The following is a 19,362-nucleotide window of genomic DNA, read 5'->3' as shown; positions in this document are numbered from 1 at the left end:
AAGAAATGGGAAGTTCATATAAGGAGAATCAAAAGTGTACTCGTTAACACAACTGTGATTTATCGGGCGATCCCATGAAAGAAGAAACTGAGTTTGTGTGAATGAAGAAGCAGTGATATTCAAAGGAGGAGATGGAGGTCCTAAAATTAGAATAAAATGTATAAAAAATACATAGCATAATGATTTATAATATCATGCAAGGTTTACCATAAAATTTTATGTCCTTCATAGCAGAAATTGAGCTGATGTTATTACTACACTGGATCACATAGTTTTTCATGGCTCTGGTTGGGATGAACTGAAGAGTAGCACTAACATTGCCAATGACAGTGCTAGTAATGACAGACACAAACTGAGAGTTACCAATCAGAGGATAGTGTTCACTTGTATTGTAACTTGACTCATTAACCACGTGTTGTATCACTCCAGACTTTGATCCGTTTGCAGTAAAGACAGTCCACTGTAAGACAGAACCATTTCTGGATGTACATGTGCAAGTGGATGATTCTTTGTTTAAACAGAATGATGAAGGACACTGGAGACTAAGCATTGAGCCATCATTTATCTTAATCAGAACTATAGCAAGTAATGAGAATAATACCAACAACACATACACTCACCAAGTATATATAGGTACAGCAGCATAACAAGAAAGACTCTCATCTCTTTATAGCAATGTCTCTCCTACTGTACAAATGTTTGCATAAAGTCTTTTAGTGGGCAAGAAGGCTGCCTGTGTTGTACTCTGTGTGGTGCTTATAGCCAGCTTTCACTTTGAATATTTGCCAAACATACAATCGATCATAGTTATGTATAATGCTTTATTAACCTGCTGATATAATTTATCACAGTGTTCTTGCATATGAAAGGATGCAATGCTGATATATTTTTACTAAGTTGCATGTGCCAGTCACATGCTGAATTTCATGATTAATAGACACTATGACTCATCCAAATCAGTACTAGTGATATCATTCATGTTCCGTTACAACAACTCAGCTTTGTTGATTCTGGCAACCTTACTGCAAATGCAGCAGCTGTAGAACAAAGAAAAATAAAATAATCATTTACAGCTTTGAATATCATTAGATATTAAAAATAAAATTGTCAATTAATGCAAAATGTATTGTTAATTTATATTGTAAGGTTTGTCGATTTTAAAGAAAACAATTTGATCATAAATTAAAAACAAATTTTATAGATTTAGATTAATTTTTTTGCTATGCTGTGAGTGTACTTGATATATGCTATCTAGTTTCATATTTATGATATTCATGGCTGGTCTGCTGGATAAAGCCTCCCCTCCTTATAAGCTCTACAACAATGGTATTCATGTACCGTTGAGGATTGCAACAGCAACGCACTGATATCTCGTAGATCCACCTTTAAATCTTGCAAAAGTTTGACCTCGCCCTACGGCTAGAAGAAAGGCGAAAACTGTAGATTGCTACAACTTTCATACTCTTAGCAGAGTTAGTTATACAGTTGGAGGACACAGGCCTCATTTATAGTAATAAGGTAAGCTGAAAAGTGAAAAGTGTAGCCATAGCAGTGAAGGGTTTGCTTGTTTTCTTTGTAGGTGACAAAATGAGTGGGCGTTACTTACTCGGTTTAACAATTTTGCTAATTACAAGTGAGTAAATCTTTTAAAAGGATAAGATCTTATATTATTCTTCTTTTCTAGCCTTTTGTCTTGCTGATCGTAATTTTACATGTTCAACGACCTCAGTATGCGCTTATGAGACGATCACATGCAGCTGTACACTTGATAGTGATGCAGACTATGTTGTGTGGTCTGTAAGAGATGGTGGTAACATGACAGTTGGTTCTTCTGTCAGGCTTGATTCAACCAATTCCATGAATACCTCATGGATTAATATGGGAAACTTCACATTCTCTTACTTTGATGATTATAGCTTGGCAACCATAAGGTTGTCTCCACAGAACAACAATTACAGAATCGTCTGTTCCCTTCCTGAAGAGAATAGTACTCTTGAAGTGCCTTTGTATTCCAATGCTTTTAACGTCACACGTAAGGATGCAATCATTTGAAATTTTTTAAATAATTTATTACTTTAACAGCTATTCAGTCGCTACAAAACCTTACGCTGGAATTCGAAAATGTCTCCAGGAGTTATGTGACTGTTAACTGGACTGAATTTGATGACTACTGCTCAAATGGCTACAATGTCAACATCTCAAGAGATAATGGTCCACCAATGACAGACTACAAAGAAGAGTCCTATTTCAAGCTGGAAAATGCAAGCAGCTCAGTTCTGTATACTTTCAGAGTTATGCCTGTTGCTGGCTTTGCGAGTGAGAAGTTACTAAATGACCTTGCAACAATGCCCCAGAGCATCAGGCTTGATGGTAAGTGCATGATGATCACATGTAATAACTGATTGGTTCATATAGTCCCTCTACCTGTTACTAATGTGAGGGCACTCCACATGCCAATAGCAATGAATGCACAAGATGGAACACGGGTCAATGTCACTGTCAGATGGGATGTAAGTATATACTTCTAAACAAAGATGCTATATATAATATTTCATAATATTTCTCTCTTTAATTGACAGGCAATGAGTGCATATCGTCCAAGGACTATGTATTATTACATTACACACAATGCCACGCGTCATCTTGACAGGATGGAAAGTGGAATGGGTAGTGGAAGTGGAAGCATGTCTGATGATGATGATATGTCTCCATCAGTCTTTGTTACACGACGTAGAATGGCTAGAATGATGGGCAACTTTCAACGATTGCTTGGAGCTGTTGTTGGAGAGACATATACAGTGAGCATCATTGGTGAAAATGACATTGGAAATAGCACAGCAACCAGTTTGACCTTCAGTAAGAAGAAAGATGACACACACACACACACACACGTCATAATAATCAATTTTAGAATGATGCATTGTGCTCTTAATAATAATCATACTCATGTGAATTATGAATATAGATACATATTGTACTGCTATGATATTGCATTCGTAGCAAATACACTCAACTATTGGTGTGCATTAATTGCTAATAATTTTCTTCTTTTTTGTTTCTTTTAGCATTGACATACATGCCACCTCAACCAACATCAACAACCTCTGTAGGAATGACATCTACACCAACCAGTACACCCCCAATGCCTTCTACATCACCAACAATGGATGATGATGATGAATGTAAGTGAGAAAAAAATATTAAGCATAGCAGTATTATCAATTGCTTTATATAGCTTTGCCTACATGGGCTATTGCAGTCATTGCTGTTGGAGGTGGAATACTTCTTGCTGTTATTATAGCAGTTCTCGTTCTTGTTATTTGCTGTTGTTGTTGTGCTGCTGCTGCTGCAAAGAGAAACGAAGAGTAAGCTCCTCTTACATTATTCCTGTATTTAATTCCACATTTTTTCTAAATATAGGCACGAAATGACGGAAGGTACGAAACTCTAGTCTGTCAGTATCAACTGTCTAGAATTTTTAACTAATTAATTCTACAACTAATATTACTTATGTATCTGACGTAAATAAGTCTGTGTAAACAAAAAAACTTTATTATTATTCTGCTGTTAGTGTCCTTCTACATACTATACTGTAGCTTCCCTTTGTGTCTGTATTTCTTTCTATATGTTCCTTAGTTGCTTCTTGTTTTAAAGAAAAAGTTATAATACTTTTTATTTAAATATTCTACAATGATTGCTATAAACATGCATAAATTTAAAATGATTAAGAAGTAGGACAAGCTCCTATGCTAGGCTACAGTTTCACTTTTAGTCAGTACAGGAGATCCATTGTTGCTACTAGAGGTCAAAGTGGAAAGAGGAATTGACGATTGTTGAGTAGAAAAAGATTGAGGAGGAGCAGCAATTGAGTCTGTAGGAGATACAGCATCAGATTTAGCAGATAATAAATGAACTTTAGATTTAGGCTCTGGATTGATCCTACATTATAAAATAAAGTAATGCCAGTAATGACAATATGCCAGTACTTACTGTATCATCTCTTTTACAAGTTGTCCTGTGTATATTAAAAAAATTAAAAAGAAAAAATTAATAATAACTTACTCTTTTTGATGGTGAAACGTAAAGTCAAGACAATGAGGACTCCTACCAGTGCTATTAAAATGAATCCAGTTACAATAATCGCCCAAAAATAGCTTGGAAAAGTATTAGAGAAAGGCTCATGAGTAGCAGTTGGTGTTGAAATAACTGATGTTAAGGGACTAAAGGCAGTATTGTATGATAAACTACTAACAGAATCTACTGATACTGTAGGGAATGCTACAAGTGAAGATGATGTCACACTTAGTGATGATGACATGTCACTGTCACAGAGTGAGAAGTCCCTACTAATAATGTCCCTACTGATCATACTTTCCTTGCAACCTTCAGCATACACAGACACTGCATAGGTAGCACCATACACTAAACCAGTGACATTAATGTAAGGTAATGGTGTACTAGTGTTCAAACTATAGCCATCAGAAGATGATACTGTTACACCATATTCAGAATACACTCTTGACTCACTCCATGACAAAAACATGGTATCACATGACAGGAATGAGACATTCAATGGACCCAATGAAATTACACTGGACAGTGGTTCTACTTAAAATACATTTTAGTAAAATCAACATTATAAACATCACAAACCTTGCTGTATAGTTGCATAAGATGAATAAGCATCTCCTGAGCATATACTACTACTGATGTTAACAGTATAGCCTAAACTGTATAGATCTAATCCAGTTACTATGAGGAACTCTTCATCAGTAGTACATACTCCTTCAGTAAAATAAGGAGAAGTAATGAGAGAAGGAGGTGGTGGAGAGATTGTTATATCAAAGGATATGGCTTCATCAAATTCAAGAGCTGGTCTTGTCCAAGTTACATTCAGTGATGAGCAGTCCAGCACTGAAGCAGTGAGATTTGATGGAGGCTCTGGGTTTTAAAAATAAAAATAACTGCAATTAAAATGTATGTGCTTACCTATGGTAATGGTTGGTGTGATAAAAGCTGGCTCCCCTCTACCCACACAGTTGGCAGCAATGATACTTATATTATACTCAGTCTCATAATCCAGATCAGTTAGTGTAATATAAGTATCTGTGATATTGCTCAGTTCTTTAATGAGAGTGTCATTCAATGAAACCATCAGTTCATAAGATATTCCTTCTACTCCTCCAGTATCATTAGGTGGATCCCATTTAACTATAAGTGAGGAACAATTAAGAGAAGCAACTGATGCATTTACTGGTGGACCAGGAAGAGCTACAGTAAGTATAAATGATGATCATACATACATTGTATACACTGACTTGCTAGAGTGAAGTTTATTGTTATGCTGCTAACAGTGGAAGGTAATGTACTACCATCAATACACTCAACTTCTACACCATTGAATGATGCATTAGCAGCAAATGTTAGTGTAGATATGGTGAGATCTGAAGTTGCACTCACTAAAGTGCCAACAAACCTACTGTTAGTAGAACCTACTGTCATACCATCAGGTGCAAACACAAAATCAACACCAAATTCATTTATTTTCCAAAATGTTTGTAGCGGCTCAGAAGATGTTGTACAGTTTAACACTATAGACTCTTTACTAGAGCATACTGGCTCAACCGGCAATCCTGTTATCAATGGAGGCTGGGGGCCTATAAAAACAGTTACAAAGACAATGTATAACTAATGATAGAGACAGGAACTAACATGCTCTTTGAAGGAGGAGTAAGAGTAGACCAATAAACTGAAGGTATCCCATGCCACGTACATGTATGTATCAATAAATCCAAACCTGCAGAAAGCCAGCCCCACCCATAATTCAACTTAATGTCATGGGAAGGAACGTGAATTTCAGTAAAGATCAATAATAATAATAATAATAAAATTGTTTCTTATAATAATAAGAAAAAGAATATAAATACAGTTTTGGTGAGAGATAAATCTTTCCAGAGCCAATTCCCTGCCCATACATACAGAGCAGCAGTTAACACACATAATTCAAAAAACACACAAACAACTAAACACAAACAAAGAAACACTCAATATTATCTTTTAATATTCAATCTGTTTGTCCATCTCTTGTTGATAGCAAAAGAGATGGGCCAGATCGCCGTTTGTGTATCGAGCAAAAGCACTAAAATATTAAAGGTGACATCCACATGATGATCAGACGGTCTTGAACTTACCTTGTACCTAGCTTCTTGCTGCATATTTTACAGTTAGTGAAGTCATCGATTACAAAACATGGAGCTTGCTCTTTAATTCTTGACTTCTGGATCTATTAGTGGGAATTAAAGAAAATTTTAACTGCATATCCATTGTTCCATTATTGATATATTACTTGTAAATGTTCTGCCAATTGAAGGCCTTGCAGCACATGTGCTCTTCGCTTCACGACCATGTTCTCCTCAAGTACTGTCGTCAAGAACTGCTTTATGTCTTGAATGGAGACATCTTCTGGTAAAAGCAACATTACCTAAAACGAAAAATTAACTCTTTTTGGCTCCCTCTTCTCTCCTCTCTCTTACAGCTGCTGTGTCTATCTTCTCGTGGTAAGTGGCTAGTATTGTCATGGCAGTGTTGATGTCTTTGACTGGTTCTATAATGCCTTCAAGACTGATACCAATGTCCTTAATTGTCGGAGGATTGAGGTACGTTTTTATTAGATCCAAATAAACCTATTAAAGCAAAAAATAAATACAATACAATGTACATGTACGTAATGGTAATGTGTAATAATAGTATATACGCATATCTACATGTACCCCTCTGTTTTCCTCTGGATCATATGTTCTCCTGCAATATTCCTCTGCCATTTTTGGATCCTTCAAGACATGAGCATACAAAGCAAGTGCAATTTCATGTCTACCCAATCGTCCAAGCAAGAGAGCCTTCTCCTCAAACAGATCTACAAAACGACACATGATTGCTGTGTGATGGTCACATGTCTTGCTTACCATCTTGTGGAAATCTTGATATTAGACCCTCAGGTTCGTAGTATTTTGACGATTGTAAAAAATGAAGCAATCTTGATCTTAGGTAGCCTAGCTCTCCTGGTTCTTCACCAGCTTTAGCTCTGGGTCTACCTGCAATGAAGAGAAGAGGGTGACGAGGGAGAACGTTATTATCACTTACCTCTTATTGATTTCAAATATTGAGGTAGCTTATTGTTAACAATCTCATTCATGTAAATTAAAATTAGTTCGTTGTGAAATTCAGGCGTAGTGTCCTTCCATCTCTGAATTATGTGTTCCTACAAACAACAATATAAAAAACAACAATAAAAAATAACAACCCACAAGGTATTGTATTCTTAGAGCAGGTGCAATGTTGCCCAAATGAGCTAGTACTTTACTACGAGGAAGAGCCTCCACTTCCCCAATCTCCTCTGTGAATATCTGAGAGAGAGAGACAAATAATTTGTTCCCTTATTTATAAACATTACTTTTATGCCATCATCAGGGCTTTCTTGTAAAACCCACTCTGAGTATTTAAGTATGAGCTCTATATTCTCGCTGCCAAGGTTCTGAAGATAGTCGATGGTTGGCCACACCCCTGAGAGCGATGAATTTGGACCTCCGTGGAAACTGTGTAACATGGTCAAAGCTAATAAAAAATTAATGTCAGTACATTTTCTGATGCATATACATGTACATGTTCCTAAGTTGTGCAGACTGATTCCAATCAAATTTATACTTGTCATAAATTTTTAGTTGAATGGCTCTGAGAGAATTCTCCATTTTATAATTTTTTTCTGATACATTATGCATGTTCTTACCTAATTTGTGCTGTCCTTTAGTTTGGTAGAGTTGAACTAATTCTTGAAACTTTTCATCATTCCTCAAAACCCTCTCACTTTCTCCCAGGTGCAAGTGATTCTCGGGCAAGCGAACCAAAGACCCAATCAAAGTATTGTTACCAGTCTATAGAAAGAAGAGACAAATAAAGAATATTTGAGCAATATTTGAGTTACACACAATGTTTAAAAATTGACAAATTCCAACCTCAAAGTGCACACGGTCATGGTTTTCAGACAAACTTATACAACAAAATTAAATTTTAATACATGTATGTGTACATGTGATTACAGATTTATATATATAAGAAAGTTTCTAATAAAATACATTAAGTTTCAAACCTTCCATACCTTTATATAACATTTGAGCAGTGTTGTGTCAATCAGTAGAAGTCTGGCATCTATTTTTTTCTTAGATTCACAATCAACAGGCGACTCCTCTGGTTTGTTCTCCATTCTTGTGAGCAGCTGCTGCAAGTTCTGCTGCTCTAAATATCGTAACTACATGTACACAAAATAATGAGGCACATTTTGTTAAATTTGTTCCCATGGGGGCCCACCTGTGTCAAATATTTGATGAGAAACTCGGTTGCTTTCTTTAAGTCTTCTCCAGTAAAAGTGGGTGGGGAAGTGGGTAGGGACAGGTTCTGCCTGTGCTCACTTGGAAGGAAATGAGGATACAGGGCAATCACATGCATTGGATCTGAAATAGAAAGAACAAATAATAATCAAATAATAACAATACTTAATAGTTACTGATAATAATAATAATAATAATGATAATGATAATAACAAATTTTATTTTCAAACTTGTCTTGATAATAATTCATGCACTAATGTTGTTGTTCATAATAATAATAATAATGAACCTTCATTTATTTCTAAATAGAATTTAAGTGATTTCTCAAACTCGTGTCGAGTGAAAAGATAAAAAGCATAGCGACGTAGTATCTCCTCCCTCCTCAACTTCCTCTCGCTCTCAGTCTCCTTTATTAGCTCCTGAAACAATCACATGAACATCACATGATAATCACACGATGAGATTATATTGTATTGGACTTACTGATATTTCCAGTGCTAGTTCAAATTGTTTACTGAGCACACACTGTTGGACCTGCTTCTCATACGCTTTGGGTTCTAACTTGTACACCTAATGAAGGGGGAATAGGTAAGACAGCAGGGAAAAATGGAGTGCAGGGTCTTGGGTCAAATTTCGGCAAAAATCACTAGGTGGAAATTCTCTATTTAAAAATTTTTTTCTGATACATATACATGTACTTATGTTGTACATCAAGTTTGAGCTGATTCCGATTAAAATTGAATTTTTTTATGAATTTTTAAAGTTGCTCCAAAATTGGGCAAAAGTCACTGTACTATAGTACAGTGTCGTTGGCCAAATTTCAGCAAAAATCACTAAGTGAAGATTCTCCATTTTAACAATTTTTTCTGATACATATATATGTTCTTATGTTGTGTAGAAAGTTTGAGCTAATTCCGATCAAATTTGATTTTTTTATGAATTTTTAAAGTTGCTCCAAAATTGGGCAAAAGTCACTGTACTATAGTACAGTGTCGTTGGCCAAATTTCAGCAAAAATCACTAGGTGAAGATTCTCCATTTTAATAATTTTCTCTGATACATATACATGTTCTTATGTTGTGTAGAAAGTTTGAGCTAATTCCGATCAAAATCGATTTTTTAATGAATTTTTAAAGTTGTTCCAAAATTGGGCAAAAGTCCCTGTACTATAGTACAGTGTCGTTGGCCAAATTTCAGCAAAAATCACTAGGTGAAGATTCTCCATTTTAATAATTTTCTCTGATACATATACATGTTCTTATGTTGTATAGAAAGTTTGAGCTAATTCCAATCAAATTTGAATTTTTTACAAATTTTTAAAGTTGCTGAAAAATCATACCAAAGTCCCTGTACTGTAAGTACAGGGACTTTGGCCAAATTTTGCCACAAATGAAAAGGAGAGAATTCTCCATTTTTATATTTTTCTGAAGTGAAAAAGTCAAGAGAATAGCAAGACAGGAAGGAATAGCTTGATAATTTGAGGATTACCTGAGTGTGACTAGCGACTAAAGTCACTTGATCATGTGCAATGAATCTGACGTGATCTTTGATCTGCTCATTCGTTTTTATACTCTGAACTAGCAGCTTTTGCTCCAATGCTCGTATTTCGATGGACCTGGGTAAAAAACATGTATGTTACCAGCTATTGTTACATTTACCGTGGCAACATGCCGATGATGTAAGGATGAATGTGTATTATGGAGACAGGGTTCTCCGACCAAACCAGAGCAGACGGTTGGGTAGGTTTAGCTTCTGTGTCTAAACTAATCTAAAATTAATAAAGTAAATGTATTACAAGAATAATAATAATTCATTATTTCTAAACTGTATACTCTTGCATACTATAGTATACTCTAGTATATTCTAGTATATTCTTATAGTACCTGTTTGTCGTCGTTCAGTACCAGCATCTCCTGCTTGTCTCCTCTCATTATTGGGAGCACACACGGCTCAGAGCGATGCTGACCGATTGAAAATAACTCTCTGGAAGAACCATCAAGCTACAGTATAAAAAATAACCACATACTGTGATACTATTACAAATGAAGGGGAGAAATAAAGGGGAGGATATGATATTAAATTAGTTCAACGTACAGTCATGTAGTAGAGATCTTTCTTTATACAAAATATGATGCCTTCTCCTAACCAAGAGACCATCTTTGGAGTTTCAAGGACAACCAAATCATTCTATAACATAAGAAGAAGAGAAAAGAATATAGAGAAGAATAAAACTAACAGATGATATTAAAGTGCTACTATGTTAATTAAAGGGAGTAAATGGTTTTAAATTTAAAACTTACAGTCTGAGTGAATGTACCACCAAAGTACGTATAGACAAGTAACTTTTTCTTAAGGACAATACAAATTCTTAAATAACCATTGAAACCTTAAAAAGAAAATAGACTCAAATCATAATGCAGTAAATTAGAACCTCCCTTTTACCTTTTAGCCTGTGCCAGTCGACGGCAAAAGTGGAACATCCCTTAAGACGTGGTATACCAATGTTCACAATTTGATATGTGATGAGATTAGCACAGTGAAACTCACCATCAGCTGTACACACACAATAAGAGATAGAGGGACACATGTTAGTCTGTAGAATGAATGGACGCTAACTTGTCAGTGCTAAGAACATGTCTTGTTCTGGGATAACCGATAAACTGATGATCGGTTTCGGCGTGAACTTCTTGAGCGTCATATCAAGCTTAGCTTCGTACGGTCTATCAAAGTCTATACTCAAAACAGAGAGAGAGAGAGAGAGAGAGAATTATAGAGATAATGGAGAAACATAAAATTTCTTGTCAATGTACATGTACATACGCATGCATAAAAATGCTAATAAATCAAAATTTTGCTCTAAAAACCAGCTCTTGCATGGCATAAGGGCATCGATATATTTTTGACAAAAAGAAAAGATGACAAACAACCTGGTAGCACATTGTACATGATTTCAAGTGCCCTTTATTGAACTCACCACTTGACGAAACAACTTTATACACGAGCAAGTGAGCCTCATTCTTTGTACTGACAGTGCTGATCATAAATTGCTCTCCTAAAAATAAAAGTATACATATAAAAAAGGAGGAGGAGCTAAAAATACAAGTCATTCTAATTAACGCCCTCTACAATAAGAATGGTCACTGAAAAAGATGAAAAGGGACCGTATTTCCTTTGCTATCTTTCTTTCCCACTTACTCCATGTTGCTATGGCGCATATTTTGAGAGGGAGCTTATCAACGAGGCGGACAATGTCGAATGCATCCAACATGATGGATCAAGGAGGGCGTGGCTGGAAATAATGGGTGTGGTTAATAACTTGACATCTATTTTTTTTGCATAATTTTTTTTGTCATTTTTAGGAAAATTGCTTGGAAAATTGGCTGCCAAAAGATGCTTTAGAGCTCTGTTTCATTGCATTTGTGAGTTTTGATAATTTTGCATGTCCTGCATGGACTGTCATTGGTACTGATTGCCATTGGATGACTTGAACACCTTGACCTTGGAACTTTGAGCATGCTTTGAGCATCTAAAAATAATTATTAATCATGTTATATAGTTAGATTTTTAAACACTGTTATTGTATGTTTACTGCACTTGCTTTATTATCATTTATTATTCATGTAAGCAAAGAAAAATTCCTTGCCACACAAAAGCAAATTTACATTAACTTTAAAAATAACAAAATTTCCCCCAAATTTACCAGAGGAGGCTCCACAATGACAGCTGCTGCATGTAAGAGATAAACTCCTGATGATTGATATGACATTAGGTGCCATATTAATAATAATAACAGGTGATATTTGAAACCAAAAGCAAACCATGTTGTTTTTGTGGTTGTTCATACGGAGCTGTTGATGAAAGAGAATATGTACAAAACAAATATGTGCAAAACAAATATGTGCAAAACAAGTTGATTTAGATCTATACTGATGGTGTTGTGCTATCGTCTAAGAAAGTGAAAGAAGAAAGAACAAGTAAGGAACATCTTTATATATATATATATTCTATTTATCTTCTCTTCTTTTAAACACCAGGTGCTATAGATTTGAATATGAGTTTAGTCATTTTTCTCGGCTGCACTGCTATCTTCATCTTAAAGAATTATTGCACAATGAGACAACTGCATTATTTACATGCATTTTACTACTATTAGTCATTCATTAACTAATAATTAATCATCATTCTAATTACTTATTATTCATTGTTATGCTTGACCACACCCACATATTTGATTCTTAAAAGCTAGTCTGAAAAGTTCATCCAGTCCAGTTGTTTTCCTCTTCCCCTTTTCCTCTCCTCTTTCCTCTTTGACATGCAGCCCAGATGCTGCCGATACTTTCTTTTTTCTACTCTCCTCATCCAGTCTGTGGTGATCGTCTGGCTTGTACGAGACATGCTTACAGCCTCCTCGACATCAAACTCAAACCATGACAACAGTCTACTCGACGCAAAGGCCGTCTTTGAACAGAAAGGACAACTAACAGTGAGGGACCTCCAGGTAATAGAGGACCCCAACACGAGAGAAGAACTCACAGACTCCTCCCCTGCCACTACTGAGAAACGAGATTCATCTTCCCAGAAAAATTCAGACTCACCTCCCTCCCATGCACCTTCATCTTCTCAAAAGACGAGTTCTTCAGAGCAGCCATCAAGCAGTAACAAGAACTCATCGTACTGGCTAACTGAAAGCGAAACGATGTTGGAGAAAATCCAGCGACCCTCGAGAACATTGTCCAATTTTGAATCCGCTGGCAATAATATAATGATTACGATTAGAACTACAAGAAAGTTCCATCAGAAAAGATTACCGTACATGTACGATACTTGGCTTAACAAAGTGAATGGTAGCAACGTGTTCTTAGTTACTGATGCTGAAGATGAGGAGTATCAGGAAAAGAGCAGGCAATTAGGTACTATAATATACATGTACCTATTACACATGTACCTACTCATGTACATGTACATATACTTTTAACGTAATTATTCCTGGAATACATATCATACTCTACTAAAACTCCCCATGTTTTAGGAAAATTTGCATACCCAAAAAATTGCTATAGTTGTGTGCATTTTAATTTTACACTCACAGAAACAGTGAATGAGAGTTGATTTCTCTCATACACTATAGGTATACATTATAAAATCATTTCTTGTGGTAAAGACTACAGCAGGTAAAGAAATGAATGTCATACTATTGTTACTACTATCATGTACTTCACTTTCTCTTGGCATCCTTTCTCTGAAAACAGATGGAGCTTGTGTTGCAAATCAGGAGAGGAAATGGCATTGATGCATAGACCAGAAAACAAGCAGTACAGGTACAGTATGTCATTGTTACAATCATCATACCATTCCTTGAATCTGTGTGTGTGTGTGTGTGTGGGCGATTCTATCTCCTCCATTTATATTTTGGTCAAAACAAAACTCAGTCCTCATATGTCACACAGTGTGTGTTCATGGAGTGTTGCTCTGTATTAAGAATTAAGATGAAAGTTTTTATAGGCTTCCTATTCAGTCTTTCCATTTAGCTGCTTCCCTGATAATTTTGTTAATTGCTTTGCAACTACATGTAGTAATACTTCTTAGAATAGGCACTATATTTGAATGTCTTAATTATTATCAGTCATTATGCAATTTACCATTAATAATGTTCTTGTTACTTCCAGCTGGTTTTGTCACCTTGACGACGATATATACATCATACTAAAGAACCTCGTTAATCTATTGTCAAAGTTTGATCCATTGAAAGAGCCGATATACATGGGCAGAGCAGGTACCCACTGGAAGAAACCTTTCAAGGTAACAGGCACTACTACATAAACCCAAATTATAACATATATTATTATATTGATTACATTTTTGCCTTCTGTATTTACAAACATCATGGACTCCAGTTGTCTAAGAAGCAGAAGATGTTAGAGGTAACTTGATAATTATTGTTATTCATCACAGACACTGTTGGTTTATTAACTGTTTGTACATGTAGCCTCAGAATGTACATCCGTTTCATTTTGCTGTCGGTGGAATGTACTGCCTCTCAAGAGCAATGCTTGATAAAGTAAAGCCATGGCTAGGGTAAGTATGCATGTACATATACATGTACATGTACTCTTTTGTACTCTTGATTGTTTATTGGCAGTAATGGGGAGACAATGGGGGACACATGCAACAAGCTATTACAGCCTGAAGATGTTGCTGTTGGTGCTACTGTAGGTGAGTATTTGTGGTTTTATGTGGGCGTAACTTTCGATTTAGCATTAATAGCTGTTGATTAGCATTCAGCAGTTGATTATGATTTAACCACATGATCCATTGCTATTATGTGTATATGCTTCTAGAGCTACTTGCTAAGGAAAGACTCTCAAGAACTAAGCTATTCCATCCTCATGGACTGATACTGTCAAGATTTGTGAATCCAAGAACATTAAAAGATCAGGTACATCTACATACACACACACACACACACACTCTATACAGCAATACAATATCCATGCATGTACATGCATATAAAAGTATCTATAATGCACACACATACATGTACATGTACATATGTGCGTTCATAGTAACATTATGTCATTGCCATAATTGATTGTTTGCACATGTTGATAGATCGGGTTTGCCTATGGTTGTGGTCAGTTATGCGCCTACAAAGGCTACAAGAACAATGCAATTAAAGTCCCTAATGCTAGATTCCCTTTCAGTGAAGACCCATCAAGGTAAGAGTGCAATAGATTGGTAGTGAAGCAAAGAGGAGGGCAAAGTGGGAGAGGCAGAGAGAGTGAGGGGGAGAGGTTATTATATACTCTTATCTTCTTCCTTTAGGTTTAAGTCTCTCCACTGTCACCTCTTTCCAGACTCAGCTCTATGCAAATAACTTGGCCCGGTTCACAACGTAATGATTTTTAATTATAAATTAAATGAATTTGAACTTTGAAAGCTATTAGTTATGATTATTATTATTATTATTATTTATATAACCAATTTCACTCCTTCCTTTCTCATTTATTTCATGTTTCTAAAAAATGTTCTAATTGGTAGCCGGAATACAGCGATGGTTTCGCTGTTCTCACATGCCATACAAGAACCTAAAATCATCAATACAATATTACTGTCATGACTGCTTGTATCTAAATCTGTACTTACTTCTTTGTCTGATCCACGACATTCCAGTTCTTCTTTATTTGTCACAAACTGATAAAGGAACTCTGTTTCTAGTTGACCTCTACTCCAAGCGTTATCAAAGTACACCTCGGGTTTCTCAAACAGCTGGCACAAGTTGACGGCAAAGCCGGCCATATCGATAGGGATCTTTCTATTTGTGCCGACTCTTACAGCCCAGGACTTCCATTTGGTGATGGTATTGTTGTGGCATACGGGGCCTTCGTAGAGTATGTGACCGGCAAAACCAACCGGCCAGACAGCTGCCTTAACTGTCTTGCTTATCTTGAGGAAAGAGAAAAGAAAAAAGAAGAAATGAAAACATTCTTAAGCAGTTGTGAAAGTAAAAAGAAAACATCTTCTATGGTTTCAATCGAGTGGGAGTGGCTCATTAAATTGCAGGTGCATATATATATAAAAACAATAGCATTTCTGCTTGTTCCATCATGCAAGTTTAAAAAACCATAAAATGTACTCACAACATCAAAAATCCTGTGGTCATATCTATTGTCGTCATCGGCAAAATATATGACGCCTCCACGACAGTCTTTAGCTGAATAGTTATCCCTCAGCCACTGGAGAGCAATGTTGCGCTGTTCAAGTCCTCTGTGACCATGCATTATCTTCCAAAATAATTTAGCGACTAGAGTTTTCTTACGCGGAGTCTTCACTGAGAGATGAACAGAAGAGACAGGACAGAGAGAGAGAAGATTAGAGACTAGGGGAGTGGGATTATTCGAATCTTCAACGACTATCCATTTCACTTGAGTCCGCGAGAGTGAGAGAGAGTGACAGAGGGTTAGCAAATCTACTTTTTGTGTGTGTCTCTTATATGTTGGTGTAATTACAAAAACAATTTTCTCATGAACTGCTCCACCTCCTCTTTCCTTTTCTGCTTCATTAGTGTGTATTATTGGTGCGTTGAAGCAGCTGGGTAGATCTTTTCTCGCTATTTGAGATACTTCAGGTACTAAAAACAGACAAAAAGAAGGCTCCGTTTCCTCACTAAAATAAAATAAAAAAAATCAACAGTGACATACCATCCTCCGACCTGACATTAATCGCTACCAGTATTGCTACGAACAAATGAGAGCCCAGCAAGCCTATGCACATCAAAGTTGTTTTGAATTTTGATCTAGGCATCATAGACTTCTTCATGGGGAAGAGGTTGGACCTATCACCATCCTCAGAATTCACGTGCATGCTTAGGATTAAAATTTTTCAATTTTTGCGATTGTGAATAATTAAATGAAGTTAACTAACGAGTGCATCATATCCTGTCTCATTTTAAAGGTATTTTTCTTATAATTTATTTTAAGTGTATTTTTAATAGCAATTGATGATTTATTCTAAAAAAAACATTATTTGACGAATTTGCTCGTTCTTTTGCATTTTATCTCATGTTTCTAAAAAGTGTTGCAATTGATGAGATTTCGATATTGATGGCTTTGCTGTTTTTACATGCCAAACATGTACCTAAAAAAATTAAAAGATACAAAATTCTAATCACGGCATAAAAATGATATTACTTCTTTGTCTGATCCACGACACTCTAGTTCTTCTTTACTCGTCACAAACTGATGAAGGAACTCAGTTTCTAGTTGGCCTCTACTCCAAGAGTTGTTGAAATTTGCAAGAGGCTTCTCCAATAGCTGACACAAATTGATGGCAAACCCAGCCATATCGATAGGAAAGGATCTCTCTGGATCGTAATTTACAGCCCAGGACTTCCATTTGGTGACGGTATTGTTGTAACATACAGGACCTTCGTAGAGTATTCCACCTACGAAACCAACAGGCCAGACAGATATCTTAACTGTCTTGCTTATCTTGGGAAAGGAGAGAGAGAAAAAAAGAGAGAATGTCAATCATTGGATCATTTTATTAATAAGCTTAAGGCTGGGTTTACACAGCAACGCAAAACGGATTGCTTTTAAAACGATACACTTTGAACACCTTTTCCTTTCCATAGAGTCCTATCAAGATTCTATCACTTATTCATTGTTTCTGTGTAAACAGAACCATAAACTAGACACAAAACTATACAGATTGGATCGTTTTCATTGCTGTGTAAACATAGCCTAAATGTACTGCTCACAGTGTCAAAAAGCCTGTAATGATATCTGTTGTCATCATCAGCGAAATATACTATGCCTTCATGACAGTTTTGAGTTGAATACTTATCCCTCAACCACTGCAAGGCCATGTTGCGCTGATCAATACCTCTGTGCCGCCATGACGATCTCTTAACAAATATTTTCTGAAACCACCAAAGTTTAGGTTTTTTATGTGGAGTCCTCACTGAAAGATGAACAGAAGAGACAGGACAGAGAGAGAGGAAATTAGAGACTAGGGGAGTGGGATTTTTGGAGTCTTCAACGACTATCCATTTCACTTGAGCCCGTGAGAGCGAGAGAGAGTGACAGAGGGTTAGCAAATCTACTTTTTGCGTGAGTCGTTTATACGTTGGTGTAATTACAAAAACAATCCTCTTGTTGTGAGCCCCTCCTCCTCCTTCTACTTCTCTTTCTGTCCTGATGTGTATAATTGGTGATTTAAAACTGCAACTGGGTAGATTGTTACTTCTCATTCCATCTATCAGTTATACAATAATCTAATTTCATAATTAAATGCTACACATACCATTCCCCGATTTGCCATAAATTGCTACCAGAAGTCCTACAATCAAGTGAGAAACCAGCAAGCCTGTACACACAAAAAATCTTTTGATTCTCATCCTACAAATTAAAAATCAAAAGGGTTAAAAAATTGAGTGGGCGTAGACTAAGACTTAAAATTTAAAGTAGGCGTGGCATTAAATGTGGTTTACGCATGTTTACGCACACGTGGAATTTCATTCGTTAAAGCTACTAATGTCTAAGTCGAAGTGCTGTGGTTGTAACAGCACTGGCGTTTGTTTATATTGCTCTTGTGTACAAAAAAATCAGCCATGCTCGGACTGTCGTCCTAAAAAAGCAGGGAAGTGCCAGAACCTCAGACGTGAGGCGACTTCATTAGAGGTAAGTGTAGGATTCATCCATTTCTGGAGGTGGTTATGGGTACATATGCTATAGTTACTGTAAGATCAAAGGCACCGCCGGGTAGTATATTAAGCATATACACCCCTGCCTCTGATATATACACCCCAGCTAGCCCCTCGTGGTTTTTAATGATATTCATAGTGCCACGTGGTGAAGAAATGGCTGCCTCAGTGCCTCTTCTCTTCCTCTTTGCTGCCCGATTTTAGACCTTATCGTTCTGTTCTTAGCGGCCAGTTTCTTGCAAGTAGCAAAGGACACTCTAATGAGTAGAACAGACCTCTTTTAGTCAGATTTACTCCATCGGTTGTCATAGGCGTATCTAGCCTTCTCCATCTACTAGGGCACTTAATTAATTATTCATATATCTAATTAATTAATCATACCTTTAACTATTGATTGGGGCAATTTGGGCAAAGGCATTTTAAATTTAAGACCTATAACTGCCCTGGTGCTTGAATAAACACTTGTAACATGTAGGTGTGTGCTAAATTATTGTGGTTAACAGTGCTAACTATTGTGGTTAACAGTCCTCCCACTGTTACAATACTGTGTATAATACAATAACTAATGAATATCATAAAATGCGCAATGGCAGTCCCGTGCGGTTTGTTCTTACAGTAAGTATAGAATATATTATATCAAGAGTAGATAATAATTAGAAGAGAGTGTCCTACTGTGATATACCCCCTGCTTCATCACCGCGTAGAATTAAAGAGTCACATTCAGGATATTTTCAGTATTCTTGAGTAGTTATTCAAAAATAACTAGCAATAACTATAACTA

General features: G+C 36.3%; 8 protein-coding genes and 1 long non-coding RNA gene across 10 annotated transcripts in view; 3 read left to right on the top strand and 6 right to left on the bottom strand.

Annotated features, from left to right (window-relative positions):
• The window catches only part of LOC109581690 (uncharacterized), a 2,510-nt gene extending 2,033 nt beyond the window's left edge, over positions 1-477 (bottom strand). Inside the window, exons 1-2 of the mRNA XM_019996005.1 lie at positions 432-477; positions 49-140 (exon numbers count right to left, since the gene is read on the bottom strand). Coding sequence (XP_019851564.1) covers positions 49-140; positions 432-477 — 138 coding nt within the window. The remainder of the gene's footprint in view (positions 1-48; positions 141-431) is intronic.
• Positions 478-1,373: 896 nt separating this feature from the next.
• Positions 1,374-3,671, top strand: LOC109581707 (uncharacterized). The gene is made up of 9 exons (XM_019996046.1): positions 1,374-1,518; positions 1,580-1,633; positions 1,685-2,032; positions 2,083-2,370; positions 2,416-2,510; positions 2,580-2,856; positions 3,066-3,182; positions 3,236-3,365; positions 3,421-3,671. Exons 2-9 carry the CDS (start codon positions 1,588-1,590, stop codon positions 3,449-3,451), a joined length of 1,332 nt encoding a protein of 443 aa, XP_019851605.1. The 5' UTR covers positions 1,374-1,518; positions 1,580-1,587; the 3' UTR covers positions 3,452-3,671.
• Positions 3,512-5,801, bottom strand: LOC109581706 (fibronectin-like). Of its 2 annotated transcripts, none has more exons than XM_019996044.1 (7): positions 5,713-5,801; positions 5,319-5,657; positions 4,990-5,271; positions 4,654-4,941; positions 4,063-4,608; positions 3,991-4,015; positions 3,512-3,939 (listed from the first exon to the last, which is right to left on the bottom strand). In XM_019996044.1, exons 1-7 carry the CDS (start codon positions 5,762-5,764, stop codon positions 3,750-3,752), a joined length of 1,722 nt encoding a protein of 573 aa, XP_019851603.1. In that variant the 5' UTR covers positions 5,765-5,801; the 3' UTR covers positions 3,512-3,749. The 2 variants fall into 2 exon arrangements, with proteins under 2 accessions (XP_019851603.1, XP_019851604.1); XM_019996045.1 differs by having other exon boundaries at positions 4,063-4,605.
• Positions 5,802-5,835: 34 nt separating this feature from the next.
• On the bottom strand, positions 5,836-11,690 carry LOC100642013 (vam6/Vps39-like protein). Its single transcript, XM_019996043.1, has 23 exons — positions 11,576-11,690; positions 11,355-11,432; positions 10,997-11,110; positions 10,823-10,933; positions 10,681-10,766; positions 10,475-10,567; positions 10,264-10,380; positions 10,039-10,148; positions 9,869-9,995; positions 8,865-8,951; positions 8,671-8,800; positions 8,362-8,504; positions 8,153-8,302; positions 7,784-7,928; positions 7,451-7,611; positions 7,305-7,403; positions 7,141-7,258; positions 6,963-7,091; positions 6,771-6,913; positions 6,534-6,683; positions 6,347-6,481; positions 6,192-6,283; positions 5,836-6,139 (listed from the first exon to the last, which is right to left on the bottom strand). Exons 1-23 carry the CDS (start codon positions 11,646-11,648, stop codon positions 6,058-6,060), a joined length of 2,673 nt encoding a protein of 890 aa, XP_019851602.1. The 5' UTR covers positions 11,649-11,690; the 3' UTR covers positions 5,836-6,057.
• Positions 11,691-12,592: 902 nt separating this feature from the next.
• LOC100632073 (beta-1,3-N-acetylglucosaminyltransferase manic fringe-like) lies at positions 12,593-15,411 on the top strand. The gene is made up of 10 exons (XM_019996047.1): positions 12,593-13,290; positions 13,509-13,551; positions 13,630-13,698; positions 14,047-14,179; positions 14,275-14,301; positions 14,367-14,455; positions 14,520-14,593; positions 14,719-14,816; positions 14,990-15,096; positions 15,203-15,411. Exons 1-10 carry the CDS (start codon positions 12,693-12,695, stop codon positions 15,252-15,254), a joined length of 1,290 nt encoding a protein of 429 aa, XP_019851606.1. The 5' UTR covers positions 12,593-12,692; the 3' UTR covers positions 15,255-15,411.
• Positions 15,280-16,769, bottom strand: LOC100641889 (galactosylgalactosylxylosylprotein 3-beta-glucuronosyltransferase 3-like). The gene is made up of 4 exons (XM_019996052.1): positions 16,579-16,769; positions 16,018-16,508; positions 15,524-15,823; positions 15,280-15,465 (listed from the first exon to the last, which is right to left on the bottom strand). Exons 1-4 carry the CDS (start codon positions 16,739-16,741, stop codon positions 15,388-15,390), a joined length of 1,032 nt encoding a protein of 343 aa, XP_019851611.1. The 5' UTR covers positions 16,742-16,769; the 3' UTR covers positions 15,280-15,387.
• Positions 16,770-16,820: 51 nt separating this feature from the next.
• LOC100641762 (galactosylgalactosylxylosylprotein 3-beta-glucuronosyltransferase 3-like) lies at positions 16,821-18,341 on the bottom strand. The gene is made up of 4 exons (XM_019996053.1): positions 18,182-18,341; positions 17,637-18,133; positions 17,068-17,367; positions 16,821-17,014 (listed from the first exon to the last, which is right to left on the bottom strand). Exons 1-4 carry the CDS (start codon positions 18,273-18,275, stop codon positions 16,937-16,939), a joined length of 969 nt encoding a protein of 322 aa, XP_019851612.1. The 5' UTR covers positions 18,276-18,341; the 3' UTR covers positions 16,821-16,936.
• The window catches only part of LOC105312631 (PHD finger protein 10-like), a 9,043-nt gene continuing 8,019 nt past the window's right edge, over positions 18,339-19,362 (top strand). Inside the window, exon 1 of the mRNA XM_019996054.1 lies at positions 18,339-18,357. The gene's annotated coding sequence lies outside the window, so the exon portion shown is untranslated. The remainder of the gene's footprint in view (positions 18,358-19,362) is intronic.
• On the bottom strand, positions 18,391-19,219 carry LOC109581708 (uncharacterized). The gene is made up of 2 exons (XR_002184740.1): positions 18,963-19,219; positions 18,391-18,912 (listed from the first exon to the last, which is right to left on the bottom strand). It is a non-coding gene; the product is annotated as an uncharacterized LOC109581708 (long non-coding RNA).

This window comes from Amphimedon queenslandica, unplaced genomic scaffold (assembly GCF_000090795.2).
Source record: "Amphimedon queenslandica unplaced genomic scaffold, v1.1 AMPQUscaffold_13424, whole genome shotgun sequence".
NCBI classification, from domain to species: domain Eukaryota; kingdom Metazoa; phylum Porifera; class Demospongiae; order Haplosclerida; family Niphatidae; genus Amphimedon; species Amphimedon queenslandica.
This window is presented reverse-complemented; position numbering and strand designations above follow the sequence as displayed.